The sequence below is a fragment of the Anser anser genome (genome assembly GCF_964211835.1).
Source record: "Anser anser genome assembly, chromosome: 13".
NCBI classification, from domain to species: domain Eukaryota; kingdom Metazoa; phylum Chordata; class Aves; order Anseriformes; family Anatidae; genus Anser; species Anser anser.
Window position 1 is genome coordinate 22,139,485 of NC_139734.1, and position 11,301 is coordinate 22,150,785.

The following is an 11,301-nucleotide window of genomic DNA, read 5'->3' on the forward strand; positions in this document are numbered from 1 at the left end:
CTGGAGCAGGGACCCCGCTGCTGGGGTGCTGAGATGGCCCCAGTTTTGGGGACACTATGCCCAGGCTGGCCTCAAGGTGGCAGTGGCCACCTTTGTCCCCAGGAGAGCCTTGCAGGTCTGGGGTGCCAGGCAGGGACAGCACCCCCGGGGGCAAGGGCGCTGCTGGGACCCCCCCACGGCCGGGGCTGGATGGGGCACTCCGTGGGGCTGGGGGCTGCTGCGGTCCCTGTGGGATGGGGGCCGTGGTCCCCAGGGGTGAGGGACTGTGCTCTGTATGGAGAAGGGCATGGTCCCCGTGGGAGGAGGGCCGTGGTCCCCATGGGCGAGGGGCCGAGGTCCCTTTGGGTGATGGACCACGGTCACCAGAGGTGAGGGTCCCCATAACCAAGGGTCCTTCGCCCCCATGGGTGAAGGGCTGTGGCCCCATGGAGGAGGCACACACGTCCCATATCCCCGGGGCTGCCACGGGGGCTGCAGCCAGCCCGCAGCCCGCAGGGGCAGTGGACGGGACGGGAGAGGTGGCGGTGGGGCTGGCAGGGGCGCCTGGCACGGGTGGCGGGTGCGCTGCGGGCTCCTGCCCCCGCCTCCGCCCGCCTCCAGCCCTGCCTCTCCCGGGCACTTTGCTCCCAGCGGTGGGAGAGCAGGAGCAGGCGTGCACGGGAGGGCACGGCACTGCACGGCACGGCATGGGGTGGCACACCAGCAGGACCCCCGGCCCCATGGCGCACAGGCGCTCCCCGGGGGTGCCCCGCGGCTGAGAGCCACCCCAGCCCCGGACTGCAGGTGAGCTGGGGGTCCTGGGGGTGGTGGTGGGCAGCTGGACGGCCCCACCACGGCCCTGCAAACCTCTGGGGACCCTGTGGGCACTGCTTTGGCACCTCCAGGGACGGAGGGGGCATCCTGGGGTGGAGGGTTGGGGGGATCAACCCGTCCTCCCCGTGCCTCCTACCGCCCCTAAATCCCTCCGTGCATCCTCCTCCCGAATGCACCACTGTGCTCCTCCATCACCAAGGGCCTTCACCTCTCCTGGTGCAGCCACCTCCTCTTCTTCACCTTCCTCTTCATGCCCCCGAAGCGCTGTCTCCTCCGAGGGCAAAGCCACCCCTTGTGCCGCTACAGCTTTGCCTGATGCTGCCGGCTCCTGCCCCAGGACGAGGAGCCTGTCACCCGCCGTCCCGCTGGGACGCCTCGGGGCAGGGGACGAGCCTGTGGCTGGGGGACGTGGTGGGCTCTGCCCAGGGCGCTGCACAGCCCCGGCGCTGCTGGAGACCCCGGCGAGGACACAGCTCCTGCTCGGGCAGCTCCCGTGAGCAGAAAAGGAGCGAAAAGAAATCAGGTCACGCTCCCCTGGTGCCAGGGCTTTGGCTGGGCGAACCACGTGGCGATTAGGGACAAGGGTCCTTCTGCAGCGCGTTTTGCATAATTTCCCCTTGTTTTGCAATTTCCAAGGGCTTAAGAGGGAAGAAAAGCCCTGTGTGTTCCGCGGCCCGGCAGCGGCCAGGCCCCGGCCTCACGCCGCCCCGAGCCCCCCGGCTCCATGTCTCTGCCCCGTCTCCGAAGGGCAGCGCGTGTCCCCGCCGTGTGGCCCCGCAGGTGTCCCCAGCCTCGGTCATCCTCCTTGTGTGCCACCTCGCTGTCCCCACCAGCAGCGCTTGGAGCAAGGGGAAGGCAGGCTTCACGCCTCGTGCAGCCGCGACGCGGGCAGGGCAGGACCCAGCGCCGCGCTCCCGGCTCCACGTCCCCGTGTGCCGAGCCTCCAGCTCCCTCCCAGCCCCGAAGGAAAACCAGCGCGGGGCTCGGAGCCTCTGCTCTGCGGCCGGGCCCTCCTGCAGGAGCGCACGGAGAAAGTGACGGGCAGGGAGAGCCTGGCTGGGGACGTCATCGGGGAGCAGGAGTGAGCAGGCAGTGACGTGGCCCCAGGTGGGGGGGGTGTAAATCAGAGCAGTTTAAACCGCTGACTTTGATCGTGACTAAGATGAGGAAGCAGGAAGCCTTGCCTGCTGAGATCAAGACTGTCAAATGCCATCTTCTTTTGCATTTTGATTTGCCAGTGGTTTTCTCAGGGGCCGCTCGCCCAGGAGCAGCGAACTCGCGCTGCCGCAGGCAGGCTGCCCACGGGCCTTTCGCATTCGCTTGCAGAAGCTGAGTACCTGCCCTCCCCGCAGGGCCATCCAGCACCACGCTGCTGCTCGGACTTTTCCTTGTTTCTTACGTCAGATTATTTTATTTATTTATTTTTAATCGGATTCTTCTTATCTTACTCGTTTGTTGACCTGCTCCATGGAAACTGGCTTTGGTCACTGAAACCTGCGGCACGGCTGCTCTGACAGGGCTTCGCGTCGCATTGCTCCAGCTCGCGCCTCCTCAGAGGTTGGAAGAGGAAAGAAATCTCTTGGTCCCTCCTGTCCCCGTCAGCATCACGGCTCGGGGAGACGCAGCAGCGGGACTGGGACCAGCAGCATCCCCTCCGGAGGGTGTCCCGGCCAGGCAGGGTTCCCAAGCCCTGCTTTTTCCCTCCCGTTGGCAGGGGAGCTGAGCGAGCTCCCGCTGTTAATGTTTGATCAGGACCTGCCTGTGCTCTCTGAACTCGCCCCGCCGTCAGGCTGCCCGCGGTGGGAAGGAAGCGCCAGGGCGCTCGGTTTGGGCCCAAAGCCGCGTTCAGCCCAGAACTCAAACAAAGAGCAGGGGGTGCATGCGGCGCGCAGGGCTGGTCCCCCGGCCGCCCGCCCGCCCAGCTGCCTTGGATTGCTTTATGATCATCTCTGTAAACTCGGGGCTGTCCTCACAGGGCCAGGGGCAGGACAGCCGGCGGCTCACCTGAGCCACAGATGCGCCCTGCGGGAGGTTCCTGCCAACCAAGCTCGCTGCAAGAAGCCGCGCGGCTCGGTGGTGGCGAAGGACGGGGGTAAAGGGGACGGGGGAGAGGGAGATTGGGGGCGGGGGGGGGAGCCTGGGGTGATGCCGCCGCCTGCTCACACCCCCAAACCAGCAACGCCCATTGCAGCCCTGAGCCGAGCCCTGCTCCATCCCAGTGCCCACCAGGACTGGGCTGACACGAAGGGAGCACCTCCCCGGTGCCACTGCCGCCAGCCCGTGGTGCCGGTGCCCTGGGGGTGGGGGGGGGGGGGTTCTGCTGCAGCCACCCCCTGCCCAGGGGGTGCTGAGGGGCCGGGGAGCTGGGAACCCATCTGGGGCAGCGGCCGGAGAAGCTCCCTCTGCCTGCCGGAGCAGCGGGCGCTGAACTTTAGACGCCTCGAGAGGCGAAGGCGACCATTTTACAGCTCGCCCTCGCCTCTCGCCCCCCGGGACCGATTTGCCGGGCCGCTGAGAATCCCGGTCTTTGATCCAAACAATGCGCGAGGGGGAAATGTCCCCGATGGCTTCGAACTTGCGCTGTCTCGGGCTGGGGCTTGGCTCGGGCACAGCTCCTCTCTGCACCGCTTAAATCATCGCTCTCCTAGGGAGAGGAGCCGGCAGCTGGAGGCCCCTCGCTGTCCAGGGACACTCTCTCCCAAAGGCTCCTCTAACAGCCCCCCAAGGATTTCTCCGGGCCATGGTACCCCCCCCCTAGACAAGCCTTTCTTCTCCTCCCGCCTTTCTTCTGGCAGGGACCCCTCTGGGACCGGCAGCATTGTCAGGATGGTGCCAATTAGGCTGAGCCGGCTTCCAAGAGGCTGCGCTGGCACCGAGCGGGGCTGCTGTTGCTCATCAAGGTCTCATTGTTCGCCGCGCCGCGGGTCTGCTGGCCGGGCCCGGGCACCCTGCCCGGCTCCGCGCGGCGCGGGTGTCACGGCGCGCCGCTCCGAGGGATGGTCCACGGGTGTCACTGGGGGGGCTCCGAAGGGGAGGACGTGTCAAGCTCCAGCCCCGGAGCTGAGAAAAACCAGAGAGGCATCAAAGTGGCCGGAGCTCCTGGAGGGGGGGAAAAAATCTGGCATCTTTGGCCGCCTTCCCCGCTTTGTGCCTGACAATGGCTGGGATCAACAACTAATGTGTCGTTATTAACTGCTCCCCCAGATCTGGCTGGGAGAACATGGCTGCTCCAGCGAGGATGTTCCCAGTTGCCCTGTGGACACCGACTCCGACTCCCTGGCCGGGAGGGAACAGCACGGCCGCGGAGGAGGCGAAGTGCGTCTTCGACGAGGAGTTCAAGTTCATCCTGCTGCCCATCTCCTATGGCATCGTCCTGGTGGTGGGGCTGCCCCTCAACACCTGGGCCATCTGGATTTTCGTCTCCAGGATGAGGCCCTGGAACGCCACCACCACCTACATGTTCAACCTGGCCGTCTCTGACACGCTCTACGTCCTCTCCCTCCCCACCCTGGTCTACTACTACGCCGACCGCAACAACTGGCCCTTCGGGAGGGCGCTCTGCAAGATCGTGCGCTTCCTCTTCTACGCCAACCTCTACAGCAGCATCCTCTTCCTGACCTGCATCAGCGTGCACCGCTACATGGGCATCTGCCACCCCATCCGCTCCCTCAAGTGGGTGAAGACCAAGTACGCGCGCCTCATCTGCGTGGGCGCCTGGCTCGTCGTCACCATCTGCCTCATCCCCAACCTCATCTTCGTCACCACCAGCTCCAAGGACAACAGCACCCTGTGCCACGACACCACCAAGCCCGAGGAGTTCGACCACTACGTGCACTACAGCTCCTCCGTCATGGCCCTCCTCTTCGGCGTCCCCTTCCTGGTGATCGTCGTGTGCTACTGCCTGATGGCCAAGCGGCTCTGCAAGCCCAGCTTCTCCAGCCCCGGCCCCCGTGTGCCCTCCTTCAAGCAGCGCTCCATCAAGATGATCATCATCGTCCTCACCGTCTTCGCCATCTGCTTCGTGCCCTTCCACGTCACCCGCACCCTCTACTACACCTCCCGCTACTTCCAAGCCAACTGCCAGACCCTCAACATCATCAACTTCACCTACAAGATCACGCGGCCCCTGGCCAGCATCAACAGCTGCCTGGACCCCATTTTGTACTTCATGGCGGGGGACAAGTACCGGGGGCGGCTGCGCCGGGGGGCAGCCCAGCGCCCCCAGCCCGCGCCCACCTCCCTCCTGGCCCTGGTGTCCCCCTCGGTGGAGAGCAGCGTGGTGGGCAGCTGCTGCGCCAGTGACCCCCGAGGGATGGGGACGGCGCGGAGCGGAGGTGGGCGGTGAGGGGCGAAGCAGGGGAGCGCTGCGTGGGACCCCTGGTCCCCCAAACCTACCCGGAGTACTGACCACAGGCCCGAGGGTGGGCGGCTGTGGGGCACGTCCCATCCCACGGCGTTCCTGGGGACACACGGGGCGGGCAGGTCACCGAGAAGATGGCACACCTGCCCCTCCCCGGGCACGCATGGCCCTCCTGGCCTGCTCGATAGCAGCCTGCAGGGGCCAGGCTGACTTTGGGGACAGAGAAGGAGCACCCCTGCCTCGGGGGGTGGTGACACACGGACATCCAGAGCGGTGGCCACGGACCTGTCTGGGGTCTTCCTTGAGCCTTTGCCACTTGACCCAATGCTGCCAGTGGATGGGGCCAGGGGTCGAGCCTCCCACTGCTGATGTCCTGCATGGTCCCTGCAGTGGGGACACGTCGGGGAGAGGTGCGGATCTGTGTCTTGGAGATGTCCCCATCACAGCACTGTCCTTGGGGAAGGCTGGGGAGGGAGGCGGTGAGGGGACGTGCTGCTCATGGCGCCAATAAAGCACCTTCCCCTTCCCCACATCGCGATGTGGTCCTCCCCGTAGCAGAAGGAAGAGGGATGGGATGGCTGCGGCGAGGGGACAGCGACATGGCCCCTCTGCGTGCTGGCACTGGGGCAGGCGTGGTGCCAGGGTGCTGGAGTGGTGGCACGGCCGTGACAAGGGACAGGTGGTGAAGGACTGCTGGGGAATCTGCCTTTATGGGTGTTTGCTTTCCAAATGTTTACCCAGAGCCTTTGTTTAACCAGGTGCCTGCGTAAAGAGGAGCAGGCTGGAGGTGGTTATCAGCGCTGGTGACTCCCACAGCAGCCTGGGATGGGACAGGGAGAGATGGGGCTGTCCCTGCCCTCCCACGGCCCCCCCGGTCCTCCCCAAGCATGGGAAGGGGAGCCCAGAGCATCGTCAGGGTGTCCCCCCCCCCATCTGTGACCTTGGCACCTCCAGTACCACAAAGCCCCATCCTTAATGCCCACATATCCCAGTGCTGTGCCCTGACCGATCCGGCACCCCCAGCACCAGCAGGACGCAGGGAGGGGGGTGGAAATTTGTATTAGGGAACGCACCCAGCCGTGCCGAGGTCACTGTCACCGGTGCCCAAGCCTGGGTGTTCCCCCACTCCACAGGGGGACATCTCCCCAGCCTGGTCCTGCCCACCACGGGGATGCCACCCCTGTGACCTCCTTCCTCTTCCTCACGACACCCCGTCCCCTCCCTCTGCTCACGGCCTCCCGGTCAGCTTGGGGGGGACCGTGCCCACTGCTGGCTGGCACCCCCACGGGTCCTCGCCAGCCTTCGGGTGCCATGGGAGGAAGAGGAGGAGGGGGAGCCGCCGGGCCACGCACCAGCCCCACGTCCCCGCGTGTCCCCCGCGCCGGGCGGGCTGAGACCCCCACCCGCCGGCGCCCGCCGCGCTCACACGATGCGCAGCTCGTCCGCCTCCGACAGCCCGTACTTGGTCTTGTTCTCGTTGAAGAGCTTGAGCAGGGAGCGGACGTACATCTCGTGGTACATGTCCACCGTCTCGTGGCTCGGGTCCTCGATCTTGGGCACCATCACTGGCTCCCCCACTGCCGGGAAGGGGGAACCCCGTCAGATGGGAGGGCGCGGGGCAGCGCTCAGCTCATCGGGGCCACGAGCCGGGCTTTGCCTTCCAACATCACCCGGGGCATCCTCCTCCCCACGCCCTCGGGTCCCAGCAAACCCGCTGGAGGTGCTCACCCACGGTGGTGATGGGCCTGGCGTAGGGCAGGAAGCCCCGGGACCGCACGGAGGTGAGGCCCCTGCCGTAGAAGACGCAGGGGGCAAAGCCCATCATCTTCTGGAAGCGCTGCTGGATGCTCCTCATCCAGCTGCCCTCCTCAAAGACCACCTGGCGGAACAGGTCGTTCTCCCCGAAGGAGAAGGAGGGGACGAGGTAGGCCCTGCGGAGGGGAGATGGCAGGCGGTGAGGGGGGCACCGGGACCCCCCGTCCCCGTCGGTGTTGCCCGTGCTCACCCGTGCTGCAGGGCCATGCGGACGAAGCCCTTGCGGTTCTTCAGGATGAGCGTGGTGATGCCGGGGCGGCAGGAGAGCGACTCGGCCGCGCCGCCGATGACGATGGCCACGGCGTTGCCGGTGCCGTTCTTGGAGAGCAGGTACCCGATGGCACGGCGCGTCACGGGGCACAGGCCTGCAGCGGGAACAGCAGCACTGTGTGAGCACAACGCCGCGGGGACGGCGGCCGTGCGAGGGACCCCACAGTGCAAAGGGTCCCCCTGCTGCGGGAGAGACCTTGGGGGAGCGGGGCGCAGGCACGGAGCCCCCCTGCCCGCGGGCATTGCCCCCGCTCACCCCCGCTCATCAGGTACTCCCTGAAGAGGGGCAGGCGGAAATTTCCAGCCAGGGTGGTGAGGAAGGGCCGGATGCCCGGGAACATCTCCGCGAAGCCGGTGGAGCCCGTGATGAAGTTGCAGAAGGCGCCGACGCAGAGGATGCCGTGGGGGTGGGAGCCGATGATGTAGTTGTGGCTGGGGGACAGGTCGTGCGTCTTCACCAGCTGCGGGGACAAAACGGGCTCGGGCAGGGGGCACGGAGGCACCGGCATTGTTCCCCACGGCAGCACCGTGTGCTGCAAGCAGGGGACACACGGAATAAAGAGCCTGGCCCAGCACGGGCAGCCTGGTGCCTCCTTTTGGGTGTGAGCATCCCCACCTGGCACCCCCCTCCCTACCTTCACGGGAAAATAGTCCCGAAAGTGCCTCCACACGGGCCATCTCCGCAAGCACGGCAGCCTCCTGCCACCTGCGAACCACACAGGGACGGGGTGAGTAAAGCCCGTCACGACAGGCTGACTGCTAAATAATTCACGTGGACCCGCTGCACCCCTCTTTCTGCCATTTTTTTGGCAGGAGGAGGACGTGACCTGTTCGTTGTGCTGAGAAACGGGGGGTGCCCCACCTCCCCGCACACCTGCCACGCCGTACCTTTCTCCGGTGTGTCCCAGTCAAAGATGACCCAGGCCAGGTAGAGCGCGGAGATGGGCCAGAATTTGGTGAAGACCAGGTAGACGAGCAGCAGCAGGCTGACGGTGCCTGCGGGACGGGGACGGGTGAGCCGGTGCGCGGCCGCCCCCGCCGCCCCCCGCCGCCCCACTCACCCAGCAGCAGGAAGCTGAGCACCCACTGGAGCACGGCGAGGAGCTGGAGCCAGGCGCGCACGTCCCGCTGCGAGGGCCAGGGCACGGCGAGCAGGGTGCGCAGGGCGGCCGGGAGGCTGGCGCGGCTGCCTGCGGGGACGGGCGGGCTCAGCAGTGTCCCCGTGTCCCCCCCGCCCCGCTCCCAGCACAGAGCCACCGAACTGGGGATGGCCCCGGTCCAGCTGGGGAGCGGGGAGGATGGGCTGGGGGATGCCCAGCCCCGGGCCAGCATCCGCCCCCCAGCAGTGCCAAGGACAGTGGCAAGGGGTGAGGCAGGGGAGGGGTGGCCGTCCCCAGCACCAAGCCTTGTCCCTGCAGGGCCGGCACGGCCCCGCTCCCTCCGGCTGGCCCTGGTGAACCATTAACCGCCCCGGCGGGGCGCCAGGATCCAAACTCCAACACACGGCCCCATCCCTCCTCCCCGAAACGGGCCCGAGGTGCCTGTCCTGACGGGCAAAGGTCCGGAGACCGCCTCAATGGCGTGCAGCGGGGCTTGGGAAAACAACCCAAAATCAGCAGCGGGAGAGATGCGCGGGGCAGGAGAGGGGGGACGGAGCTGTCCCCATCCAGGGTGGCCGCCAGCCCCCAGGTGGGGCTGGCAGCGGAGGCTCAGCTCGTCCCAGCTCAAACCAAACCATCAGTGGGGCAACTGGGATGAACAGAAGGCCAGAGCCACCCTCGGTGGGGAGGGATGGTCTTCCCTCTCCCCCAAGCGCTGGCCCCACTCCGAACACCCCCTGCTCCACCACATTCCCAGAAACCCCCCAGCCCCACGGCTTTCGTCTTTCCCAAGCCCAGTGATTTTTACAGCAGACACAGCTCTGCCTCGCCCACCTATGCGTACCCAAAAGCTGCATTTTTAGACATTTTCATGCCACCTCCCCCCACCCCAAGCACTCCACGGATCTCCAAGACCACACAACAGAAAAACATCAACCGAGCGATGGGCAAAGCCCAGCAACTGTGCCAGTCCCTGGATATCCCCAGAGCCTCCTCCGAGGAATTTGGTCTCCGTGGCTCTGGGCGGCGTGGGGACCCGGAGGAGAATTTGCAGCATCTTGCAGGAGGAATGTTTCCTAACGCGTGGTCGGCATTAACTTAAGAAATCCCACTCCTGTTGAGCAACTTTATGTTTTCCTCTGGTGCCACTAACCCCAAATTGCTCCAAACACCTCCCTTTCCCCTGAGCAGTCTAAAGCAAACAGACAATAGTGACAGCAAGCACTAATTGCCGGAGCCGATACAGCACCGGAGCGTCAGGAACCATTAAACACGCTTCGGGTATTTCTTACCGCTCAGATTTTGGGAACAGGCTGCAATGATTGTTTTCATGGTGGCGGGGAGCTCTGCTCCGGAGCCCAGCTCAGCAGGTTAAAAGGCGAGTTTGGAAATCCCAGCGGCGATTGATCGCTGGTCCAGCCTCAGTAACCGCCCCGGCCGAGCCGAGGGAGGCTGCACGCACGGAGGGGAGCGGAGCGGAGCCGGCTGGCGGGGCCAGGACAAATCCTGGGGCTCCTTGGGAGGAGGAGAAGCCACGCAGAGCACTGAGGAGCTCCTGTAAATGGGAGCTTGGAAGGGCACAATCAGCGGCACTTCTTGGCGGTGCCGGCAGCCACCGTCCCCCAGGGAATGGTAGCGTCCGTGCCGCGGGTATTTCACAAACCGCTGTCACGCTCCGACGGTATGACGCCCTCGAGAGACGCCTCAAAACGTCACCCCGATGCTCCGTGGGGTGGGACGCAGCTTGGCGAGCCGGCCAGCGGCCAGAGCCAGCGCCGTCCCCTCCTCTCCCACCCACGTCGGCGTACACCAGCCCTGGAAGGCTGGGGAGGTGCCCGGGGACCCAACCTTCTCCAGCAGTTCACCAGAATAGTCTTCATGGTGGGCCATGGCTCTGGTCGGAAAACAGGCATGTGAGACTAGAGGGATTGGGTGTAACTAAACCAAAACACATAGGAGAGATCCACTTCAAAAGGCGTGAGGAAAAAAGAAACAAAAGCAGCAGAAGCTACCCCGAGATGGGGCTCCAGGCCAACAGCGAAGGGACAGTGAGAAAAGACAGGATCCCATCCAGCAGAGCTACGTCTTCGGACCTGCCTCCACAGAAGAACTTGCTGGGAAGAGCAGGCTAACAGCAAATGTAGGAAAGGGGTAAATTGATGTAAAAGATTGCACATGTTATTAAAGCAAAAAAAAAAAAGTTTTGGAAGAAAGGTACAGAACCCACGAGGAAAACAAACAAACACACCCACCCACCCACATAATCTTTTCTAGTAAATCAGAGAAACAATATCTGGAAAAAAAAGGGGGCAACTGCATCCGTTGAAGGCTACATTCAGCATCTCTGCATAGGCTAGTCAAGAGTAACCGAGTTGGCTATGTATAATATATCTTAATCTCTCTTCAGTCCAGTTGGCTGCTCAAGTGTGCCTGAATCATGCTAACATGAAGGGAAAAAAAAAGCTGAATGCTTTCCAAACTTCATTGTCCCCAAAGGTAAGGGAGCAGCCTGCTGATGAAGCCTCCGCCTGGGCCAGACTGAAGCCAGTAATGCCTTATGGGCTGCTCTGCATTTCGCTGTCACTAGAAGCAATGGTGCTGTTTTATATCCTGACATTTGTAATATTCTTTGCATTTTTAACAAGGTTAGAACAATCTCAACAGCAGCTGCTGGCCTACACCTGGCAAGTGCAGAGCTCCCAGCTGCAGTTCCTTCGTTGCTTACCTGGCAATACCAGTGCCCCACTCTGGATCGGCGCAGGTACAGCACAGCAGTCATGCCCTCTCTTCTCAGTCAGTCGAAAATCAGCGCCAGCTCCTATTTAAGCTTGCTTTGGAGGAATGCAGACAGAGTTTTCACCCCTTCAGAGTTATTCTATAAGCAGATTTCAGAGCACACTGACCACCGCTGCACCACTCTTCTGAATACGGTGCTGCTTTTCC

General features: G+C 64.1%; 2 protein-coding genes across 2 annotated transcripts; one reads left to right on the top strand and one right to left on the bottom strand.

Moving 5' to 3' along the window:
• Positions 1-40: 40 nt before the first annotated feature.
• Positions 41-5,705, top strand: P2RY4 (pyrimidinergic receptor P2Y4). Its single transcript, XM_083796881.1, has 2 exons — positions 41-783; positions 4,018-5,705. The coding sequence occupies exons 1-2, from the start codon at positions 404-406 to the stop codon at positions 5,156-5,158; spliced, it is 1,521 nt and encodes a 506-aa protein (XP_083653007.1). The 5' UTR covers positions 41-403; the 3' UTR covers positions 5,159-5,705.
• A 512-nt stretch (positions 5,706-6,217) lies between these two features.
• Positions 6,218-10,041, bottom strand: LOC310880693 (diacylglycerol O-acyltransferase 2-like). The gene is made up of 8 exons (XM_083796894.1): positions 9,651-10,041; positions 8,320-8,448; positions 8,147-8,254; positions 7,894-7,964; positions 7,515-7,719; positions 7,179-7,353; positions 6,902-7,104; positions 6,218-6,750 (listed from the first exon to the last, which is right to left on the bottom strand). The coding sequence occupies exons 1-8, from the start codon at positions 9,688-9,690 to the stop codon at positions 6,596-6,598; spliced, it is 1,086 nt and encodes a 361-aa protein (XP_083653020.1). The 5' UTR covers positions 9,691-10,041; the 3' UTR covers positions 6,218-6,595.
• Positions 10,042-11,301: the final 1,260 nt, after the last annotated feature.

Excerpts from the sequence above, each read along its gene's own strand:
- P2RY4 (XM_083796881.1), top strand. The coding sequence starts at position 404 with ATGGGTGAAGGGCTGTGGCCCCATGGAGGAGGCACACACGTCCCATAT. Across the intron at positions 784-4,017 it reads ACCCCAGCCCCGGACTGCAG|ATCTGGCTGGGAGAACATGG; the intron begins GTGAGCTGGGGG and ends CTGCTCCCCCAG.
- LOC310880693 (XM_083796894.1), bottom strand. The coding sequence starts at position 9,690 with ATGAAAACAATCATTGCAGCCTGTTCCCAAAATCTGAGCG. Across the intron at positions 8,255-8,319 it reads GCTCAGCTTCCTGCTGCTGG|GCACCGTCAGCCTGCTGCTG; the intron begins GTGAGTGGGGCG and ends CCCGTCCCGCAG. Across the intron at positions 7,965-8,146 it reads CTGGGACACACCGGAGAAAG|GTGGCAGGAGGCTGCCGTGC; the intron begins GTACGGCGTGGC and ends TGTGGTTCGCAG.